The 23638-nt window shown below is 40.0% G+C and overlaps 1 protein-coding gene and 1 pseudogene across 1 annotated transcript; both read left to right on the forward strand.

Moving 5' to 3' along the window:
* Nucleotides 1-20238: 20238 nt before the first annotated feature.
* LOC101701677 (bombesin receptor-activated protein C6orf89 homolog pseudogene) lies at nucleotides 20239-21438 on the forward strand (annotated as a pseudogene).
* A 309-nt stretch (nucleotides 21439-21747) lies between these two features.
* Nucleotides 21748-23305, forward strand: LOC101701321 (CUGBP Elav-like family member 1). The gene has a single exon (XM_004860060.3). It carries the CDS (start codon nucleotides 21854-21856, stop codon nucleotides 23303-23305), a length of 1452 nt encoding a protein of 483 aa, XP_004860117.1. The 5' UTR covers nucleotides 21748-21853.
* Nucleotides 23306-23638: the final 333 nt, after the last annotated feature.

Below are 23638 nucleotides of genomic sequence, written 5' to 3' on the forward strand. Positions count from 1 at the left end.
GATTGTGATGCCCCCACCTTGTCCTTGTTGCTTAGAATTGCTTCTGCTACTCTAGGTCTCTTCTGGTTCCATATGAATTTTAGGATTGCTAATCCTAATTCTCTAGGGAATGCTACTGGTATTTTGATTGGGGTCTTATGTGGAGAGGATCATGTCATCCACAAATAATGTTAATTTAACTTCTTTCTTTCCTATCCATATTCCTTTCATTTGTTTCTCTTGTCTAATTGCTCTAGCTAATGTTTCAAGAATTATATTGAACAGGAGTGGTAATAGCAGACATCCTTGTCTTGTTCCTGATTTTAGAGTGGAAGCTTTCAGTTTTTGGCCACTTAGTATGTTTCTTTCCTTATTTTGGTAAGATTAGCTAAGGGTTTGTCTATTTTGTTAATCTTTCAAAGAACCAACTCTTCAATTCATTGATTCTTTGTATTGTTATTTTAGTCTAAATTTCACTAATTTCTGCTCTGATATTTATAATTTCCTTCCTTGAATAACTTTTGGGTTTGGATTGTTCTTATTTTTCTAAGACCTTGAGGTACATTATTAGGTTATTTATTTGAGTTCATTCTGTTTTTCTGATGTGGGAATTCACTGCTATAATCTTTCCTTTTAGGACTGCTTTCATTGTGTCCCATAGGTTCCAATGTGTCATACTAGCTATTTCTTGTTTGTAGAAACTGTCTAATTTCTTCTTTAATTTCATCTGTGACTCACTGATTATTCAAGTGGATATTATTTAATTTCCGTGTGTTTGCAGTTTGTCTTTTGCCACTGACTTCTAGTTTCATTACACTATGATCTGAACATATTTATTTGTTGCTTTTTGTCTAGTTGATCTGTCTCTTTGTGACAGTAGGGTATTGAGGTCACTCATTACAATTGTATTGGTGTTCATCTGATTTTTCCTGTCCATCAGTGTTTGTTTAGTGAAGTTGGGTATATATTTGTTAGCTCTTCCTGTTGAATTGTTCCCTTAACCAATATGTAGTGACCTTATTTGCCTCTTCTCACCAGTCTTGGCTTGAAATCCAGTTTGTCTGAGATTGGGATAGCAACTTCTGCTTTTTTCCAGGTTCCCCTTTGCATGGAATATTGTTTTCCATCCTTTGATTTTTTTCTCATCTGTGAGTTTCTTTTTTAATTCAATGTGTTTCTTGTATACTACATATTGTTGGGTTTTCTTTCTTGATCTATTCTGCCAATCTATGTCATTTGTTTGGAGAATTCACACTGACTATTCACATTGAAAGGTATTACTAAGAGGTAATGACTTATTCCTGTCATTGCTTTATTTTCCTGTTGCTGATTTCCTTATTTTTTCCCTTTTACCTATTCACTCATCCTGCCAAGTATATTCATTCTTTTTGACTTACTGGCATTACTTCCTTTATTTTCTCTTTGTAAGTTATCCTTGAAAATGTTTTGCAATCCTGGTTTGGTGATCATGAATTTCTTGAGGTGTTCCTTGTCATGAAAATACCTTATTTCACCATCAGTTTTAAAGGAAAGTTTTGCAGGATACATAAGTTGGGGTTGGAAGTTATTATACTTTAAAACTTAAAACACATCACTACAAGCCCTCATGGCCTTTAGGGTTTATGGAGAGAGCTCTGCTGTAATTCCAATGTGATATTGCCTTTCTCTAACGGCATTTAAGAATTTTGTCTCTGAGATGAACTTTAGGTGCTTTGAGTATAATGTAGTGCAGAGAGATTCTCTTTTGGTCATGGTTATTTGGGGTTCTATATGCCTCAGCTACATCTACGTTTATTTCTTTTCCTATATTTGGGACGTTTTCTGCAATTTTATGAGATTTGTGTTGTCGTCTGATTTTTCGCTTATTCCAATTATTCTTAGATTAATCTTCTTTGGATCATCTAACAATTGTTGGATCCATTATTTGTGTTACAGTGGACACTCAAGTTACAACTAGATTGGCATATAAACAACTTGAGTTATGACCCAAGTTACAACGGAATTTTAGTTTGTGTGTGTGTGTGTGTGGTACTGGGGATCAAACTCAGGAACTCACACTTGTCAGGCAGGCATGACACCACTGAGCTACATCCCTGGCCCTGGAATTTTAGTTTTAACTTACTAGCAAAGTCTTGAGTTTTGTCATGAATGCCGGCCACTTGTGCTTCCAGATGGTCTCAGATACAGATTTAACCCTTAAAGAGTTCTGGAAGGAACATTACAACATCCTTTCCTGTGTGGGGTTAATTGTGAAATCCTGGGCCAATGTTTCTCTAAGGACACTGAGATCTGCCTGTATATAAGAGAGAGACTTTGAAGGCTATGTAGGGGAGCCTGAGCCTTCAACTGACCAACTTGAGTTACAATCAGACTTCGTGATCGAATTGAGTTCGTAAGTCAAGGGTCCACTGTATCTTGTTTGTGAAGTGTCTTTGAGTATCATTGTCTTCTAGTTCTAAAGTTCTGTCCTCACATTCATCAATTCTGCTGCCCATACTTTCCATATGATTTTTAATCTCCTGGATTTCTAATTGAAATCTTTTCATGGACTCTAATTAATTCTTGGTTAAACTGGTCATTTTGTATTGTTTTGTTTAACTCATCTAGCTTTTTATTAGTATCTTTTGAAACCTCCTGCACCTTTTGGGGTATTACTTTCATTATCTGTTTAGTTACATCTTCTCTAACCCCATGGAGTATCTCTTTGAACTGTTTCCTAATCCCCTCTGTTATCCTTTTGACTAATTCAGGTGTGTGGCTTTCGCTATTCTACCTTTTGGTGCCCTGTGGATTGGCTTCTAGGGACCTGGGAGTTTTGGGAGGCATTTCTGTTGCCTTGCCTTCTCATGTTTCTATTGTGTTTGTTTGTTTGTTTGTTTTGTCCTGAGGTGTGTGGATGCTTATAGTCTAAAGACTTTGTTGCTAGTATAGAGATCTTTTTAGTTGCTTTTCAGTGATGTACTTTGGGTGTGGCTAACTATAATCCTTTGCCACAGGCCGAAGATCTGACCACCTTGGTTAATTTGAGAGGGTAGAATGCAGTGTACTTGGTCCAGCAGCCGAGTTCTCTAGAATATACTCTAGAATTGTTAATGTCACAGCGTTGGCTTACAGAAAAATAGTGACAATTATGTGACCTTGTTCATATCAAGCAAATCCGCTACAGTTAGTATCATCTAAGACAAACTAGATATTAACATACCATAATATGTACCACCCTTAATTCTAGAGAAGAAATCCACAATTATGGTGTAAACATTAAGACAACCCAGGTATTGACTTACAGCTAATATATACTAAATGCGACAGCTATTTCTCCACTAATGGTAGAAAAGAATTCAACAGGAATTTTACAGAGTTAACTAAGTATCAAAAGATTAATAAAAGCGCCAGGGATTTAGCTCAGTGGCACCGCACCTGCCTCACAAGTTCAAGGTCCTGAGTTTGATCCCCCATACCAAAAAAAATAAGATTAATGAAGCTTTATGGTCATACTATTAAAGATATAAGGTTTGGGAATGAGGAAATGCAAAAGGAAACTTTGAAACTTTAAACTCTGTGATATGAGAAAGAGGAGAGAGAAGTGGTACAAAGGATCTTATTGGAGAATAGGAGGATGTTTATAGAATTAAGGTAAGAGAAAAACTGGCAAGAAATAGATGAAAGTAAAAGAAAGAAAAATAAAGGAATTATATAGAGAATAAAAATGAATAAATAAAGCAAGAAAAAATTAAAAGGGAGAAGAGAAAAATAAAGAAAAAAAAGAAGGAAGAAAGAAAATAATTAAGGGACAAGGACAAAAAAAATTTTCAAAAACCTCAGTAAACTGATGAAGAAAAAAAGGGAGATAAAGAGAAGAGAACACAAAAACAAAACAATAAAAAGAATGTACATGGAGGAGAAAGGAAGGAAGAAAAAAGTGAACTTAGAAGGAAAAAATGGAAACAAAGCTTCTGTATGTAGGGAAGGGAGGGGGCTTGAGGGGGGAATGGGATAAAATAAAATAAAATTTATTTTAAAAAAAGAATATACACACTCCAAAAATTTTTTTCAACTTAAAAACAAAAAAAAAGAAAACAAGAAATTTCTCTGTAATTTCAAACATGTGGTTTTCTTCCAGAGTCTGCAACTTTGAGGCAGTGTCCAATTCAAGACGTGCTCTCCTTGTTCATTCTATTTAATAAAGAAGAAAGTCAGATCCCAGATCCAGGCTGGATGCAGTCAACAGCAGGCAGTAGGATTAAGGTAAGAGTGGTAATTCTGTGGCTTTCACATTCACTGTGATTCAGGCTGAGCCTAGCCTCTGGCTGTGGGGGTGGGTCTTGTGTCCTTTAGCTTAAACACCACAGGTGGTCTCTTGTCCGCTTGACCACAGCTCCCTGACCACAGCTGTCTCCAATAGCTGTTTTTCATCCAGTCACTGTGGAAGCATAACACTGAGACCCCTGAACTGAAGCCAACCTGTGGCTGCTCTGAGTCCCAGGTTCAGTCAGTCCTTCCCTGGAATGGTCTCTGACCACTCTCTCCAGGGGATATGGCAGGTGCTTGGATTAGAGTCACTCTCCAGCTGTTGCAGCAAACAGCATCCAACAATCTGTTCCACAGCTGCATTTGTCCCTGAAAGCCTCTAGAGTCCCCTTTTTCTTGTGAGCCATGAGTCAGGACCCAGGGAGGAAGTGCAGATTGTCCCTTCCTTTTTTCACTTTGTGTTTTCAAGAGATTCTTATAAAAGTATGTCCTCTCTCTGGCCACACAGACTTCCTATCTTGCCATATGATTTCTCTTGTTCATGCTCCCATCATGATGCCATCCACCACGAAGCTTTCACCAGAGCTAGCTGATCCTGACACATGCTCGTGAACCTCCAAAATTGTGAAACAAAGAAATCTTTTTTCTTTATGAAGTACCTAGGTTTGGGTATTTCATTATAGTAACAGAAAATGGACTAATACAGGGAAATATACATCAAAACCATGATGAGATAATAGGTTAGGTATAATTTTTAAGTGTTTTGCAAGGATATAGAGAAATTCAACATTCATCCAAGCTAGAATAAATATTAAAAATTATGGCCATCATGGAAATAGATTTAGCAATAGCTCACAAAGTTAAACTATAGTAAACCATATGACTAAAAAATTCTTAGGTATATATAGAGAATATTTAAAATATATATTCCCACAGTGACTTGTATACCAATGTTTATTGTAACATTATTAATAGGCCAGAGTACAATTAACTCAAATGTTCTTCAGCTGATGAGTGTCAATGGAAGCACACCTAAAGTACTTCTATATGCTACCACATGGAAAAACATTTAAATTCTTTATGTTAACTGAAAAAAGACAAAAGATCTATAACTTAACTGTGAACTTATATTTTATGAAATGTTTAGATTATGCAAACTTAAAAAGAGAATAAATATATTAGTGTTTATCATTAGGACATATCATGGGAAAGACAAATAGATGGTAGCCAAAATGTAAGGGAATTCTTTCTGAGGTGATGAAATTGTGCTATAATCACCACCTCTGGTGATGGTTGCACGTAACTGTGACATTAGTAAGTACCACTGGAGCCAGATGATGTAGCATACATCTGTAGTCCCAGAACTCAGAAAGTGATGGCAGGAGGTTCAGTTGAGCTGTGGAGTTATAGATCTGCTTCAGCAATATAACAAGACACTGTCACACAGAAAAATTAAATGCCATTAAATTTTATACTTTAAATGTGTAATTGTGTATCTATAAACTATATCTTTAAAAAGCAGGAATCACCCCACTGCAGACAGGCAGGTCTGCCCATGCCCTACCGAGGTCCCCAGTTGCGCAGAATACGGCGAATCAGCCCGCTGCACACAGGAAGGTCTGTGCATGCCCTACCAAGGTCCTGAGTGTCCTGAGTCGCGCGGAAGACACTGAATCGCCCCGCTGCAGACAAGCAGCCACCTAGTTCCACACTACAAAGACGCAGAGGACACCAGACCACCAGACCAAGGTACTGAGTCCCGCTGTTCCCGGCCCAGAGGTAGGGGCTTCTGAGCCGCTGTCCCACTGCTCCTGGTCCAGAGAAAGGGGCTTCCCAGCCACCATCCCTCCCGCTGCTCCCAGCCCAGAGGAAAGGGCTTTTGGGCCACCTTCTGTCCCGCTGCTCCTGGCCCAGAGGAAGGGGCTTCCAGGCCACGATCCCTCCCGCTGCTCCCAGCCCACAGGAAAGGGCTTTTGGGGCACCATCCCTACCGCTGCTCCTGGCCCCTGTCCCACCTCACCCAGCTCAGAGGAGGTAATCCATGCAGGCGCTAACAGCCCCCCGTGCCAGTCCAAATGAGAAAACACGTAAATAAGTCTCAAAACCAGACTTCCAGATCACCTACAGCAACCCCAAAGGGAAATGAGATGGAACACTCTGATACTCAACCACCTGGACCCACTGAACTGGCAACAAAAAGGGATCTGGAAAAAAGGAAATCAGAAATAATTTCTCAGATAACAGGAGAAATTGTGCCCCTAGTTCAAGACATGATTAATAAATCTAGAGAGGAGCTGAGGAACATGATGGAATCCCAACATAAGAAACAAATGGAATCCATAAAACAGATGCAAAGAGATTTCCAGGACACGAAAAATGCCACTGAAAGTCTACACAGCAGAATGAGCCAATGTGAGGACAGAATTTCAGATATAGAAGACAAGATTGCAATTAGTGACCAGGAAAAGAAAAATTGCTTCAAAATTATAAGGGAACATGAGAAATCAATCCAGCAGCTGCTAGATGATGCAAAGAAGAATAATATAACACTGATTGGGCTCAATGAGGAAACAGGAGAGAGTGCAGATGACATAAAAAAATCTCTTCACAGAAATAATGGCAGAAAACTTCCCAAGCAGGGGAAAAGAGCTTGACATACAGATGAGTGAGGCATATAGGACTCCAAATAGCCCTGATCAAAAAAAATCTCCACATAGGCATATAATTGTTAAGATTCCAGAAACACAACAGAAGAACAAAGTTCTCCAAGCAGTCAGAGAAAAGAAACAAATCACATAGAAAGGAAAGTCCATCAGAACCACAGCAGACTTCTCAACACAAACCATCAAGGCAAGAAGAACTTGAAGTGACATATTCCAAGCCCTAGAAGAAAACAGCCTCCAACCCAGATTGATGTACCCTGCAAAACTATCTTTCAAAATGGATGGAGAAATAAGATACTTTCATGACAAAGAGCACCTTAGGTACTTTGTGAATACCAAACCAGCACTCCAAAGACTTTTACACAGTATCCTAGGAACAGACATTGAGGATCACAACCCCAGGAAGGAAAGGAGAATGAACTCATCTGGCATGACAAGAAATTAAATGGAAAGGGGGAGAACCCAACAAAAAGAAAAAGTCATGGCAATGACAATACGTTTCAGTTATAACAATCAATGTTATTGGTCTCAATTCACCAATCAAAAGAAATAGACTGGCAGAATGGGTCAAGAAGCAAAATCCAACAATATGCTGCATACAAGAAACACACTTAATTTAAAAGGAAACTCATAGACTGAAAGTGAAAGGGTGGAAAACAATACTCCATGTGACAGGAACCCAAAAAAAAAAGCAGGAGTAGCTATCCTCTTGGCAGATGAAGTAGATTTGAAACCAGCACTGATTAAGAGAGATGAAGAAGGACACTACATCCTTGTAAAGGGAAGAATCCAAGAGGAAGAGATGACAATCATAAATATCTATGCACCAAACACTAGTGCACCCAACTATATAAAACAAATAGTAAAGGACATGAAAAGTCATATATGCACTAATACAATTGTAGTGGGGGACCTCAACACCCCACTGTCACAAATAGATAGATCAACTAGACTAAAAATAAGTAATGAAATACTAGAACTCAATCGAACTCTTGAACAAATGAACTTAACAGATGTTTACAAAGTCTTCCACCCCACAAAATCAGAATACACATTCTTCTCAGCTGCACATGGGTCATTCTCAAAAATAGACCACATACTCACACACAGAACATGTTTAAGTAAGTGCAAAGGAATTGAAGTTATCCCCTGCACATTATCAGACCATACTGGGATGAAATTGGAGATCCATAGCAAAAGAAACTCAAAAAATTTCATAAACACATGGAAATTGAACAACACACTTCTGAATAACCAATGGGTCACAGAGGAAATTAAAGAAGAAATCAGACAGTTCCCTCAGTTAAATGACAATGACAATACAACATATCGGAATCTATGGGACACAATGAAAACAGTGTTACGAGGGAAATTCATAGCAGTGAATACACATATTAGGAAAACAGAACGAGCCCATTAAACAACCTGATGCTGAACCTCAAGCTTCTAGAAAAAGAAAAGCAGGACAACCCCAAAGCTCATACAAGGGAGGAAATTATAAAGATCAGAGGAGAAATCAATGCAATGGAGACTAAGAGAACAATACAAAAAAATCAATGAAGCCAAGAGTTGGTTCTTTGAAAGAATCAACAAAATTGACAAACCTTTAGCCAACCTTGTCAGAAAAAGGAAAGAAAAGACCTAAATCCATGCAATTAGGAATGAAAAGGGTGAAATTACAACAGACCCAGCAGAAATCCAGAGGATCATCAATACCTACTTCCAGAACCTATACACCAATAAGATGGACAGCACAGAAGAAATGGGCAGATTCCTAGATACATATGAATTACCAGAGTTGAACGAAGAAGACCTAAACATTCTGAATAACCCAATATCAACCAATGAAGTTGAAAATGTAATTAAAAACTTATCAACTAAGAAAAGCCTGGGCCCTGATGGCTTCACTGCTGAATTCTACAAGACATTTAGAGAGGAACTGCTGCCACTACTGTTTAAACTCTTCAATGAAATTGAAAGGGAAGCAATACTCCCAAATTCATTCCTGAAGCAAGCATCACCTTGATCCCCAAAGCAGAAAAAGACCCAACTGAAAATGAGCACTATTGGCCAATCTCACTAATGAACACAGATGCAAAAATCCTTAATAAGATACTGGCAAACAGAATGCAGAAGATCATCAAGAAGATCATACACCCTGATCAAGTGGGATTCATCCCAGGGATGCAGGGGTGGTTCAATATATGAAAATCAATCAATGTAATACACTATATCAATAGAGCCAAGGACAAAAACCATATGATTATCTCCATAGATGCAGAAAAAGCATTTGACAAAAATCCAACATGCATTTATGATAAAAACCCTACAAAAAAGTGGAATAGATGGTCTCTACCTCAAACTGATAGAAGCCATCTATGAAAAACCAACAGCCAATATCATACTAAATGGTCACAAACTGAAATCCTTCACAGTAAAATCAGGAACAAGACAAGGATGTCCACTATCACCACTCTTGTTCAATATAGTTCTGGAAACATTAGCCATGGCAATTAGACAAGAGAAAGAAATAAAAGGAATAAAGATAGGAAATGAAGAAGTCAAAGTGTCATTATTTGCAGATGACATGATACTCTATATAGAAGACCCCAAGAACTCCACCAAAAGTCTTCTACACTTAATAACCAAATTCAGTCAAGTAGCTGGTTACAAGGTCAACACACAAAAATCAATAGCTTTCCTCTACACAAATGACAGACTCACTGAGAGAGAAATAGGGCAAATAATTCCTTTCACAATAGCATCCAAAAAACTGAAATACCTAGGAATCATCCTAATGAAAGAAATCAAAGGCCTCTTCTCTGAAAACTATGGCACACTGAAAAGAAAGATTGAAGATGATATCAGAAAATGGACAGACATCCCCTGCTCCTGGGTAGGAAGGATTAATATAGTGAAAATGGCCATACTTCCAAAACTGCTATATAGATTTAATGCAATTCCAATTGAGATTCCAGCAGCATACTTCATGGACCTTGAGAACACAATCCAAAAATTCATTTGGAACAAGAAGAGACCCAGAATAGCAAAAGCAATTCTAGGTAACAGAGACATGGCAGGGGGTATCACAATCCCTAATTTGAAACTATACTACAAAGCTACTGTGATAAAAACAGCATGGTACTGGCAAAGAAACAAACTTGAGGACCAGTGGAACAGATTAGAAGATGCAGAAACAATGCCAGACACACTCAGCCATCTCATCTTCGACAAAGGAGCCAAACACCGTCACTGGAGGAAAGATAGCCTCTTGAATAAATGGTGCTGGAAAAATTGGGCTTCAACTTGCCAAAGATTAAAGCTAGACCTATATCTCTCACCATGCACTAAACTAAAATCAAAATGCATTAAAGATCTAAATATTAAAATAGAAACTCTGAACCAGTTGGAACAGAGGTTAGGTAGAACCCTTGAAGACATCGGTGTAGGAAAAGATTTTATGAACAAAACCTCAGTTGCCCGAGAACTAGCACAAACAATCAATAAGTGGGATCTCTTCTTATTAAAAGGCTTCTGCACAGCAAGAGAAACCACCAGCAGCAGTGTGAAGAGACAACCCACAATGTGGGAAAAAATCTTCACCTGCTCTTCCTCAGACAAAGGTCTAGTATCTCGAATCTATAAAGAACTTAAAAAGATCAGACCTCCCAAATTTAAAGACCCAATCTGAAAATGGGCATCTGAAATGATCAGACATTTCTCAGACCAAGAAGTAGAAATAGCAAATAAATACATGAAAAAATGTTCAACATCACTGGCCATTCAAGAGATACAAATGAAAACAATGCTGAGATTCCACCTCACTCCAGAAAGAATGGCTGCTATCATGAAATCAACCAATAACAAATGCTGGTGGGGCTGTGGGGAAAGAGGAACCCTGCTCCACTGCTGGTGGGAGTGTAGACTGGTGCAACCACTGTGGAAATCAGTATGGAGATACCTCAAAGAACTAGGACTGGAAGTCCCATTTGACCCTGCTATTCCACTGCTGAGGCTCTTCCCCAAAGAATTAAAAGAATCATACCACAGTGATATATGTGTGCCCATGTTCAGAGCAGCTCAGTTTGTAATAGCTAAATCTTGGAAACAGCCCAAATGCCCATCAACTAGAGACTGGATAAAGAAAATGCGGTTTTTTAATAAAATGGAGTACTACTCACCCATAAAAAATGAGAAATTAGAGACATTTATAGCTAAGTGGATGCATATTGAGGCAATACTCTTAAGTGAAATAAATAGGACACACCTGTATAAATACCAAATAGTTTCTCTGGTGTGAGAAACTGAAAGTGTAAATAAGGACTAAATGTATAATAGGTAATGTGAAATAGGAAGAAAAGGGGCAAAGGGGAAGGAAGTGGGAGGGCTAGGGGAAAGGATAGAAGGGAATGGGATTAATATGAGAAAATGGAAAAATAGGAACAAAATCTTTGTAAATAGGGAGGACTGGAGTGGTTGAAGGGAGGGCTGGGCAAGGGTGAAAAATAAGAACCAAGAGAGACTATGTAAAGGTGCACATTTCCAATGATGAATGTCATTATATTGTATACCTACAATGTACCAATGATTAGAATGAATAATCGATAATGTAAAATAGGAAGAAAAGGTCCAAAGGGGTAGGGGTAGTGGGAGGGGCAAGAGAAAGGAAAGAAGGGAAAGGAAAAATGATGAGAAATGGAAAAAAGGGAAATAAAGTCTTTGTAAATAGGGAAGGGTGGAGGGTGTGAAGGGAGGCCTAGGAATCCGGAAAAAATAAGAACCAAGGTGCATTATGTAAATGTACAATTCCCAATGAGAAATGTAATTGTGTTGTATACCTACAATGTACCAATAAAAGAATTTAATACAAAAAAATTAAATAAACAGCAGAGTGTGTTTGTGTGTGTGTGTGTGTTTTGCTGGGGATTGAACTCAGAGCCTTTGCACTAAGCTACATCCCCGGCACTTTTTTTTTGAGACAGGGTCTCAGAAGTTGCTAAACTGCCAAGGCTGAGCTCGAACTTGCAGTCCTCACGTCTTCACTTCCCAGAGTGCTGGGATTTTAGGTGTACACCACCAACATTTTTTTTTTGGTTTTGTTTTGGTACCAGGGATTGAACTCAGGTCCTTATGCTTGCACAGCACATGGCGAAACCACTGAGCTAAATCCCTAGCCCACCCCAATATTTTTAAAATCCTACTAGTATTTCTATACTAAAAAATCAATAGCATTCCTGTACACAAGTAACAGACTCACTGAGAGAGAAATTATGGAAACAATACCTTTCATAATAGCATCAAAAAATGATATACTCAGGAATCAATCCAACAAAGAAAAAGACCTTTACATTAAAAATTACAGTTCTCTGAAAAAGGAGATAGAAGAGGATATCAGAAAATGGAAAGATATCCCTTGCTCTTGGGTAGAAAGAACCAACATAGAGAAAATGGCCATAATCCCAAAATTGCTATACAGATTTAATTCAATTCCAATCAAAGTACCTTTAGCATACCTCAAAGAACTAGAGAAAACTTGCCTAAAATTTATTTGGAACCAGAAGAGACCTAGAATAGTGAAAACAATTCTAGGAAAGAAAGGCAAGGCAGAGGGGGCATCATAATCCCTCACTTGGAATTGTACAACAAAGCTACAGTGACAAAAACAGTATGGTATAGGCAAAAAAAAATGGACTCAAGGATCAGTGCAACAGATAAGAGAATGCAGAAACAACCCCAAACACATATGGTCACCTTATCTTTGACAAAGGGGCCAAACACATTCACTGGAAGAAAGCCTCTTTAATAAATGGTGCTGGGAAAACTGGCTTTCAACATGCCAAAGATTAAAACTAGACCCATGTCTCTTGTCATGAACTAAACTAAAGATCTAAATATTAAAAGAGAAACACTAAGTCTGCTGGAAGAGAGAATAGGTAAAACTCTTGAAGACATAGGTATAGGCAAAGACTTCAGGAACAAAACCCAGACCGCATGGGAACTATCACAAAGAATCAACAACTGGGATCTCATCTTATTAAAAAGCTTTTTCACACCAAAAGAAATCACCAACACAGTGAAAGACAACCGCACAGAGTGGGAAAAATTTTTAGCCAGTTGCTCCTCAGATAAAGGACTAATATCTGGAACATACAAAGAATTGAAAAAAATCAGACTCCTCAAATTTAAAGACACAATCCAAAAATGGGCATCTGAGAAGAATGCACATTTCTCAGATGCAAAAGTACAAACAGCAAATAAATATTTGAAAAATGTTCAACATCACTGGTCGTTCAAGAAATACAAATTTAAAAAATGCTGAGATTCCATCGCACTCTAGAAAAAATGGCTATTATCAAGAAATCACCAACAACAAAGACTGGAGGGACTGTGGGGAGAAAGGAACCCTTCTCCACTGTTGGTGGAAGTGTAGACTGGTGCAACCACTGTGAAAATAAGTGTAAAGATTTCTCAAAAACCTAGGAAGAGTGATCTCATTTGACCCAGCTATTCCCCTTCTAGGTATCTTCCCAAAAGAATTAAAAGCATCATACCACAGTGATATATGCACATTGGCATTTATAGCAGCACAGTTTGTAATAGCTAAATCTTGGAAATGGAAAAAATGCCCATCAACTGATGAGTGGATAAAGAAAATGTGGTTTTTTAATATAATGGAGTACTACTCAGCCATAAAGAAGGATAAACTTGAGACATTCCTAGGTACATGGATGTACCTTGAGATCATACTCTTAAGTGTAATAAGTCAGACACACATGTTTAAATACTACATTGTTTCTCTATTGTGAGAAATTGAAAGTAGGAATAAGGATTGAAATGTATGATGGATGGTGGGAAATGGAAAGAAAGTGTTCAAATGGGAAGGGAAATAAGAGAAGAAAGAGGGAGAAAGGAAGGAAGTAACAAGAAAAAAATGAAAATAGAAGGAAAAATTGGAAACAAAGCTTTTCTACATAGAGAGAGAAGGGGGCTTGAGGGGAGAATGGGCTAAAATAAAACAAAATTAATTAAAAATTTTTTTTAAATAAAAAACTTCTGCACAGCAAATGAAACAGCCAATAGAGTGAAGAGACAACCTACATAATGGGAAAAATTTTTTGCCGGCTACTCCTCAGCCCAAGGATAAATTTCTAGAATAAAGAACTGAAAAATAATTAGACACTCCAAAATAAAAGACCTAATCAAAAATGGGCAACTGAAATGAACAGACATTTCTCAGAAAAACAAATAAAAATGGCCAGTAAATATATGAAAAATCATTCAACAACTCTGGCCATTAAAGAAATGCAAATTAAAACAATACTGAGATGAGGACCCCCCCAGGCACACCCACCAGCCACCAGCTTGGCCTGGTGGTAAGACACAGGTGGCTGTATCCTTCTCCTTCCAGCTTATCCCAACCAATTACATCCAGGAGACTGTGAGGACCACCCGGGCACTCCCACCAGCCACCAGATTGGCTGCATGGGAGCCTGGAACAACAGCCCCCTCCTCCCCTGGCCTCTGGCCTCTTGGCTGTGTAGCTACCTGGTTCCACACTACAGAGGCACAGGTGGACATAAAGGCCATTGTCCTGAGTTGCAGAAGTGGACATAGAGAGGGCCTCTCTCAGGCTCCCTGATGAAGACTGAAGCCCACTGGAAAGGTAAAGAGAATCTCTGCAATAAAGGCACACCAGACCACTGTACTTGGTAAGTTGGAGGGATCATCACCTCCCATTTGAACCTGGACTATCTTTAAGGGAAAGGCAGCTGGAACTGTAATAGAACCTTGCAGAGTTCAACTCTGCAGGAGGACAGGGAGCTCAAATTGGGACTAGCAGCCAGAAATCTGCCTCAATCTCACAGGTCTGTGACTGGCTTACTGAGACTCATTGACTTATAACTGCACACTATTGCCCACATTGTTTATTGTGACAGCAGATAAACAATATCAGGGTATGTGACACATACCCTGAAGGAGGCCCTTCATTTTTATTTTTTAATAAAAATAATTTTTATTTGTTATTTTCAAAATTACCACTATTATTTTGCTCTTATTTTTTATTTTTTTCCTTCTTTTTCTACTATTTGAAAATTTCTTTTTCTCTTTTTTCTTTTTCTCTTTTCTTTCTCTCTTTCTCTCTCCCTTCTTCCCATGCTGTCCCACATTGTTCTTCATCTCCTTTTCTTTCCTGTTCTGGGCCTAATTCGTATTTATTTTTCTTCTTTCCTTCTCTCGCCTGTGCCCTCTGGCCTCACTGCTAACCTCCCTCTATCCCTTTACCTACTTATTCCTCCCTCCCCAAATCCTTCTAACTCACCATCCAGAAGGGTAAAATTGCTATATTGAAGAGTTTATTTGCTATAAATATGTGTTGGCTTGGTCCTTGATCTTGATTTAATTCACACAATTAAAGGTGATAGGTTAACAACCTCCACAAATTTATCATTTTCTAAAAGGTACTTGATGCTATTGTGTTGCTGCTTGTGTCACTTGGGCTAAAGTTTTGTGATTGATCTAATCAGTTGTCCTTCCTAGTATAATGAAAATGAGATAGCCTCAGAGCCATTAGAGACTCAAAACGTAAAGACCAGCTATACTTGGAAGACACCTCTGAGAAGCAATCATTCCATAAGGGTTCTAAATACATCAACAAAGATACTTACAATAAGCAACTTCAAAGTATCAACCCAGGAACTAAACCAAGGACAGTAAGAAAAACAAAAATGAGAAGACATTTAAGCAAGTCACAAACTCAGACTTTCACCCCACAAAAGGCAAATTCTGGGGAAAACAAGGTGGAAAAGTCTGATAATCAACCACCTGGACACCCAGAACTGATAGCACAGGAAGTAACAAAACAGATGAATGAGGCACTTGAAAAATTCAAAGCAGAAATAATCTCCCAGATAATTACAGAGATAGTGAGCAGAGTGAAAGACATGATTAGAGGCTCTAGAACTGAAACAGATAAAATATAGATGAGGTCAGAAACATGCTGGAAGCCATGAATGCCCATTATGAGAAAGAAATGGAAACCATGATTGCCCAACATAAGAAAGAAATGGAATCCATGAAACAGATTCAAACAGATATTCAGGAGATTGCAAACTCCACTGAAAGCATGCAGAGCCAACTAAGAGAATCAGAAGACAGAATATTAGATGTAGAAGACAGGATTGCGGTTAAGGACCATGAAAACAGAGATTTCTTAAAAATAGTAAGGGACCACGAGAAATCAAACCAGCAGCTGCTAGATGATGCAAGGAAGAATAGCATAAGACTGATAGGAGGCCACGAAAAAACAGGAGAAAGTACAATTGACATAAAAAAACTGTTCACAGAAGTAATAGAAAACTTCCCAGACAGAGGTGGAGAATTGGACACACAGATAAGTGAGGCATACAGAACTCCAACTAGCCATAATAAAAAAAAATCTATGCCTAGACATATAATAGTCAAGATCCCAGAAACCCAACTGAACAAAATCCTACAGGCAGCTAGAGAAAAGAAAGAAATCACCTACAAAGGAAAACCCATCAGAATCACGGCAGATTTTTCAACACAAACCCTCAAATCAGAGAGCCTGCAGTGAAGTGTTTCAAGCCCTAAAAGAAAATAACTTCCAACCTAGACTGTTGTATCCTGCAAAATTGTCTTTCAAAATCTGTGGGGAAATTAGATACTTTCATGACAAAGAACACCTGAGAAATTTCATAAACACCAAACCAGCACTCCAAACAATCCTAAGCAATATCCTAGAAAAAGACAGTGAAGGTCACAACTCCATGAGGTCCAACAGAGGGAAGCCACCAGGCAAGGTAAGAAACTACAGGGAAAGGGAGGGAAAAAAAAGAAATAAAAGAGCCAACAATGAGACCATTATAAGCCAATATATATCAATTATAACTATCAATGTTAATGCTCTCAATTCACCAATCAAAAGAAATAGACTGGCAGAATGGATTAAGAGGCAAAATACAACAATATGCTGTATACAAGAAATACACCTAACTCAAAAAGAAATACATAGACTTAAAGTAAAAGGATGGAAAAGAGTTCTCCACATGACAGGAACCCAGAAAAAAGCAGGGGTAGCAATTTTATTTGCAGACAAAGTAGATTTCAAATCAAAATTAATTAAGAGAGATAAAGATGGTTACTACATCCTTGGGAAGGGAACAGTCCAAGAGTAAGAGATGACAATCATAAATATATATGCACCAAATATGAATGCACAGAAATATACAAAACAAATATTAATGGACATGAAAAACCAACTAAGCACTAATGCAATTGTAGTGAGGGATCTCAATACCCCATTTTCACAAATAGACAGATCATCTAGACAAAAAATTAACAACGAAATTCTAGAATTGGAGCAAGCTATTGAACAAATGGACTTAATAGATGTTTACAGAGTGTTCCATCCCACAAAACAAGAATATACATTCTTTTCAGCTGCACATGTGCATTCTCCAAAATAGACCACATGCTAGGTCATAGGACACGTCTAAGTAAATGTAAAAGAAGTGAAGTTACCCCCTGTATATTATCAGACCATAGTGCAATAAAATTGGAGAACATGACATAAGAAACTACAAACTCGCACAAACACAGGGAAACTGAATAACACCTTCCTGAACAACCGGTGGGTCACAGATGAAATTAAAGAAGAAATTAGACAGCTTCTACAAGTAAATGAAAATGCCAGTACAACATACAGGAATCTATGGGACATAATGAAAGTAGTTCTACCCAGGAAATTCATAGCAGTGAATGCCCATATTAGGAAAACTGAGAGAACTTAAATAAATAACCTAATGCAGAACTTCAAGCTCCTAGAAAAAGAAGAGCATAACAAACCCAAAGCTCATACAAGAGAGGAAATTATAAAGATCAGAGAAGAAATCAAAGCAATGGAGACTAAGAGAACAATACAAAAATCAATGAACCAAAGAGTTGGTTTTTCAAAGAATAAATAAAATTGATAAACCCTTAGCCAACCTTATCAAAAAAAAGGAAAGAAAAGGCTCAAATCCATGCAATTAAGAATGAAAAAGGTGGGCTGGGGATTTAGCTCTGTGGTTCTGATTCCTGCCTCCCAAGTGCAAGGTCCTGAGTTCGATCCCCAGTACCAAAAAAAAAAAAAAAGAAGAATAAAAAAGGTGAAGTCAAAACAGACCCAGCAGAAATCCAGAGCATCATCAATACCTACTTCAAGAACCTGTACTCTAATAAAATGGAAAACACAGAAGAAATGGACAGATTCCTAGATACATACGAATTGCCAAAGTTATATGAAGAAGATATAGAAATTCTAAACACTCCAATTACAATGAGTGAAATTGAAAATGTAATAAAAAATTTATGAACAAAGAAAAGCCCAGGTCCTGAAGCCTTCAATGCTGAATTCTACAAGACATTTAAAGAAGAACTACTGCCATTACTCTTTAAACTCATCAAGGAAATTGACAGGGAAGCAAGGCTTCCAAATTCATTACTGGAAGCAAGTGCTACTTTGATTCCAAAACCAGGGAAAGACACAACCCAAAAACAGAACTACAGGCCAATCTCCCTAATGAATATTAATGCAAAAATCCTCAACAAGATACTGGCAAACAGAATACAAAGGGTCATCAAGAAGTTCATACGCCCTGACCAAGTTGGATTTATCCCAGGGATGCAAGGATGGTTCAACATTCGTAAATCAATAAATGTAATACACTATATTGACAGAGTCAAGGACAAAAACCATATGATCATCTCAATAGATGCAGGAAAGGCATTTGACAAAATCCAACACCAATTCATGATAAAAACCCTACAGAAAATTGGAATAGAAGGTCTTTATCTCAACTTGATTAAGGCTATCTATGAAAAGCCAATAGCCAACATCATACTAAATGGTCAAAATCTGAAAGCTTTCACAGTATAATCAGGAACAAGACAAGGATGCCCACTATCACCACTCCTGTTCAATATAATTCTGGAAACATTAGCCACAGAAATTAGAAAAGAGAAAGAAATAAAAGATTAAATATATTAAAGGAAGAAGTTAAACTGTCATTATTTGCTGATGACAAGATACTTTACATAGAAGACCCAAAATACTCTGCCAAAAGAATTCTAGACTTAATTGAAAGATTCAGTAGAGTAGCTGGATATAAGGTCAACACTCAAAAAACAATAGCCTTTTTATATACAAATAATAGACTCACTGAGAGAGAAATTCAGGAAACAATTCCTTTTATAATAGCATCGCAAAAAAATGAAATATCTAGGAATCAGTCTAATAAAGGAAGCCAAAGACCTCTACAGTGAAAACTATAGCACTCTGAAAAAGGAGATCAAGGGGCTGAGGATGTAGCTCAGTGGTTCTGCTGCCTGCCTCGCAAGCGCAAGGACCCATGTTCAATCCCTGGTACCCCCCCCAAAAAAAAAAATCTCTTTTGGGCTGGGGATTTAGCTCAGTGGTTCCACCACCTGCCTTGCAAGCACAAGGTCCTAAGTTTGATCCTCCGTACCAAAAAAAAAAAAAAAATGAAAAGACATCCCTTGTTCCTGGGTAGGAAGAACCAATATAGCGAAAATGGCCATACTTCCAAAACTACTATATAGGTTTAATGCAATGCCGATTGAAATTCCAACAATATACTTCACAGAACTAGAGAAAACAATCCAAAAATTCATTTGGAACCAGAAGAGACCTAGAATAGCAAAAGCAATTCTAGGCAACAGAGATATGGCTGGGGGTATTACAATCCCCACCTTGAAATTATACTATAAAGCTACTGTGATTAAAAACAGCATGCTACTGGCAAAGGAACAGGCCCGAGGATCAGATGAATAGATTAGAAGATGCAGAAACAACTACAGATATACTCAGCCACCTCATCTTTGACAAAGGAGCCACCTATCATCATTGGAGGAAAGATAGCCTATTTAATAAATGGTGTTGGAAAAACTGGATTTCACCCTGCCAGAGATTAAAACTAGATCCATATCTATCACCATGCACTAAACTAAGATTGAAGTGGATTAAAGATCTAAATATTAAGACAGAAATTAAATTTGCTGGAAGATAAGTTAGGTAGAATTCTTGAAGGCACTGGCATAGGAAAAGACTTTATGAACAAAACCTCAGTAGCACAGGAACTAGCACAAAGAATCATCAACTGGGATCTCATCTTATTCAAAAGCTTCTGCACTGCAAGAGAAACTACCAACAGAGCTAACAGGCAACCTACAATGTGGAAGTGGCCTATATGTCCATCAATAGATGAATGGATAAAGAAAATGTATTTTTCAGTTGTCAGCTCACCCTCCTCGCTGGGCTGTGGGTATCCCCGAGGCGGGAGGAGCCCATGGGGGCACAGGCCTGCATGTTTCAGAAGCCGGCTCTTCCACTCCTCCCCTGGGGCAAGGCTCACCTCTGCCAGACCTTCCTTCCCAAGGGATTTCACATTGGAAGACATGGATGCTATTGCTAATGAGCTCAGCATCTATGACAAACTTTTGGAGACTGTTGACTTGGTGCGGCAGACTGGCCAGCAGTGTGGCATGTCAGAGAAGGCCATCGAGAAGTTCATCAGGCAGCTGCTGGAAAAGAATGAGCCCCAGCGGGGGCCCCCCCAGTACCCCATGCTTATCACTGTGTACAAGGTGCTCCTGACCCTGACCTTAGTCTTGCTCACTACCTACTTTGTGATCCAGCCTTTCAGCCCGCTAGCACCAGAGCCTGCGCTCTCCGGGGCTCATAGCTGGCGCACGCTCATCCACCACAACCGCCTCATGTCCTTACCTATCACCAAGAAATACCTGCCGGAGAGCAAGGGCCCTGTCCTGCCCACCGAGGAGGACAGACACTTCGCAGACCTCGACCCCTGGTGGCCCTACAACTGTGAGCACAACGAGTCGGAGCAAGTCCCTGCCAACTGCACTGTGTGCGCCCACCATCTGCCCCTCGAGGTGATGCTCCCGGAGGACACCCTGAGGATGTTCGACAGCCTGCGGCAGCTGGTGATCAAAACAGGACAGCCTCTGCTGACCGAGGAGATCCAGCGCTTCCTGTGCCAGTACCCAGAGGCTGCGGAAGGCTTCCCGGAAGGCTTGCTTGCCAAGTGGCAGCGTTGCTTTCCTGAGCAGTGGTTCCCGTTTCCTTACCCGTGGAGGAGACCTCTGAACAGATCACAAATTTTACATGAACTTTTTCCTGTTTTTACCCACCTCTCATTTCCAAAAGATGCCTCCTTAAAAAAGTGCTTCCTTCTTCACCCGGAACCTGTTATGGGGAGTAAGATGTATAAACTGCATGACCTGTTTGTAGTAGGCAGTGGCGAGGCCCTGTTGCAGCTCATCCAGCCCTTCCATTGCCGGCGACACTGTCAGTCCGTGGCCATGCCAGTCGAGGCAGGGGACATCGGCTACACCAGCGCCGCCCACTGGAAGGCCTACATCATAGCCAGAGGGGTCCAGCCTTTGGTCATCTGCGACGGAACCACGCTCTCAGAACTGTAGGCACCAGGACTACCTACCTATGGAGTGAGTCTGAGACCTGAAAGGCAGGTTGATAGAGAAGAAATAAAAACAAACAATGAAACCACAAAAAAAAAAAAAAAAAGAAAATGTATTTTCATACAATGGACTACTACTCTGTCATAAAGAAGGATAAATTTGGGGTGTTCTGCTCTAGCGGCAGCGGCGGCGGCAGGACGCGGAGCCTCCCCCGGGACTTGGCCTCAGCAACGAGGTGGCGGTGGCTGCGGAGGCTCAGGCAGCAGCTGAGGCGGCAGCGGTCTCAGGTGCAGCCGCTGAGTGAAGACCTAGTCCAGAAAGGGAAGTGTAAAGCTCCAGGTATGGGCTCCCTGCTGGATGGGTGTGCTCCATGGCCAACTTTTAACCTTCTTGCATGAGGCCTGCTGTGCAGACATGAAAAGTTGCTTTCAGAAAGCTCAAAGAAGATGAACGGCACCCTGGACCACTCAGACCAACCGGATCTTGATGCTATCAAGATGTTTGTGGGCCAGGTTCCCAGGACCTGGTCTGAGAAGGACTTGAGAGAACTCTTCGAACAGTATGGTGCTGTCTATGAAATCAACGTCCTAAGGGATAGGAGCCAAAACCCTCCTCAGAGCAAAGGGTGCTGTTCTGTTACATTTTACACCCGTAAAGCTGCATTAGAAGCACAGAACGCTCTTCACAACATGAAAGTCCTCCCTGGGATGCATCATCCTATACAGATGAAACCTGCTGACAGCGAGAAGAACAATGCAGTGGAAGACAGGAAGCTGTTTATTGGTATGATTTCCGAGAAGTGCACTGAAAATGACATCCGAGTCATGTTCTCTTCATTTGGACAGATTGAAGAGTACCGGATATTGCGGGGACCTGATGGCCTGAGCCGAGGTTGTGCATTTGTGACTTTTACAACAAGAGGCATGGCACAGACAGCTATCAAGGCAATGCACCAAGCACAGACCATGGAGGGCTGCTCGTCCCCCATGGTGGTGAAGTTTGCTGATACGCAGAAGGACAAAGAGCAGAAGAGAATGGCCCGGCAGCTCCAGCAGCAGATGCAGCAGATCAGCGCAGCATCCGTGTGGGGGAACCTTGCTGGGCTGAACACTCTCAGACCGCAGTACTTAGCACTCCTTCAGCAGATTGCCTCCTCTGGGACCCTCAACACCCTGAGCAGCCTCCACCCGATGGGAGAGCTCAATGCGATGCAGTTACAGAATTTGGCTGCACTGGCTGCTGCAGCTAGCGCAGCTCAAAACACACCCAGTGGTACCAATGCTCTCGCTACATCCAGCAGTCCCCTCAGCATCCTTGCCAGTTCAGGGTCCTCACCCAGCTCCAGCAGCAGTAACTCTGTCAACCCCATAGCCTCACTTGGAGCCCTGCAGACACTTGCTGGAGCAACAGCTGGCCTTAACGTCGGCTCTTTGGCAGGGATGGCTGCTTTAAATGGTGGCCTTGGCAACAGTGGCCTTTCAAATGGCACCAGTAGCACCATGGAAGCCCTCACCCAGGCCTACTCTGGTATCCAGCAATACACTGCGGCTGCGCTCCCCACCCTGTACAACCAAAATCTGTTGACACAGCAGAGTATTGGTGCTGCTGGAAGCCAAAAGGAAGGTCCACAGGGAGCCAACCTGTTCATCTACCACCTCCCCCAGGAGTTCGGAGATCAGGACCTGCTGCAGATGTTTGTGCCCTTTGGGAATGTTGTGTCTGCCAAGGTTTTTATAGATAAGCAGACAAACCTGAGCAAGTGTTTCAGTTTCGTGAGTTATGACAATCCACTTTCAGCTCAAGCTGCCATCCAGTCCGTGAATGGCTTTCAGATTGGCATGAAGCAGCTCAAAGTGCAGCTCAAGCGTTCTTCGAAGAATGACAACAAGCCCTACTGAGTGCCCCCCTCTGAGACTGGAGAGGGTCTTCTGATTCCTGCCGTTTGTTCATTGTTGTGCCTAAAGCATGTCGATGTGGCGTCAAGTACATCGTCCAAATCCCTGTCTCTTCAGCTTCTCTGATGCTTGAACTCTCACCTTTGACCTTGTGTTGATCTTTGATGCTGATGTGTATTTTTTATTATGTTTGTTTCTTTCTTTGTTTTTTCTTTCCTTTTTTTTTTTCTTTTCCTTTTTGTGCTGCCAAAATTGGTTTTGCTAGAATGACTGCTGAAGGGGAAATATTTAAACTTGCATTTGAATACAAAAATCTATTTTTCTAGAACTTCATAA

Source organism: Heterocephalus glaber, unplaced genomic scaffold (genome assembly GCF_053883595.1).
Source record: "Heterocephalus glaber isolate CG9 unplaced genomic scaffold, H.glaber_assembly_v1.0 deba00001729, whole genome shotgun sequence".
NCBI lineage: Eukaryota > Metazoa > Chordata > Mammalia > Rodentia > Bathyergidae > Heterocephalus > Heterocephalus glaber.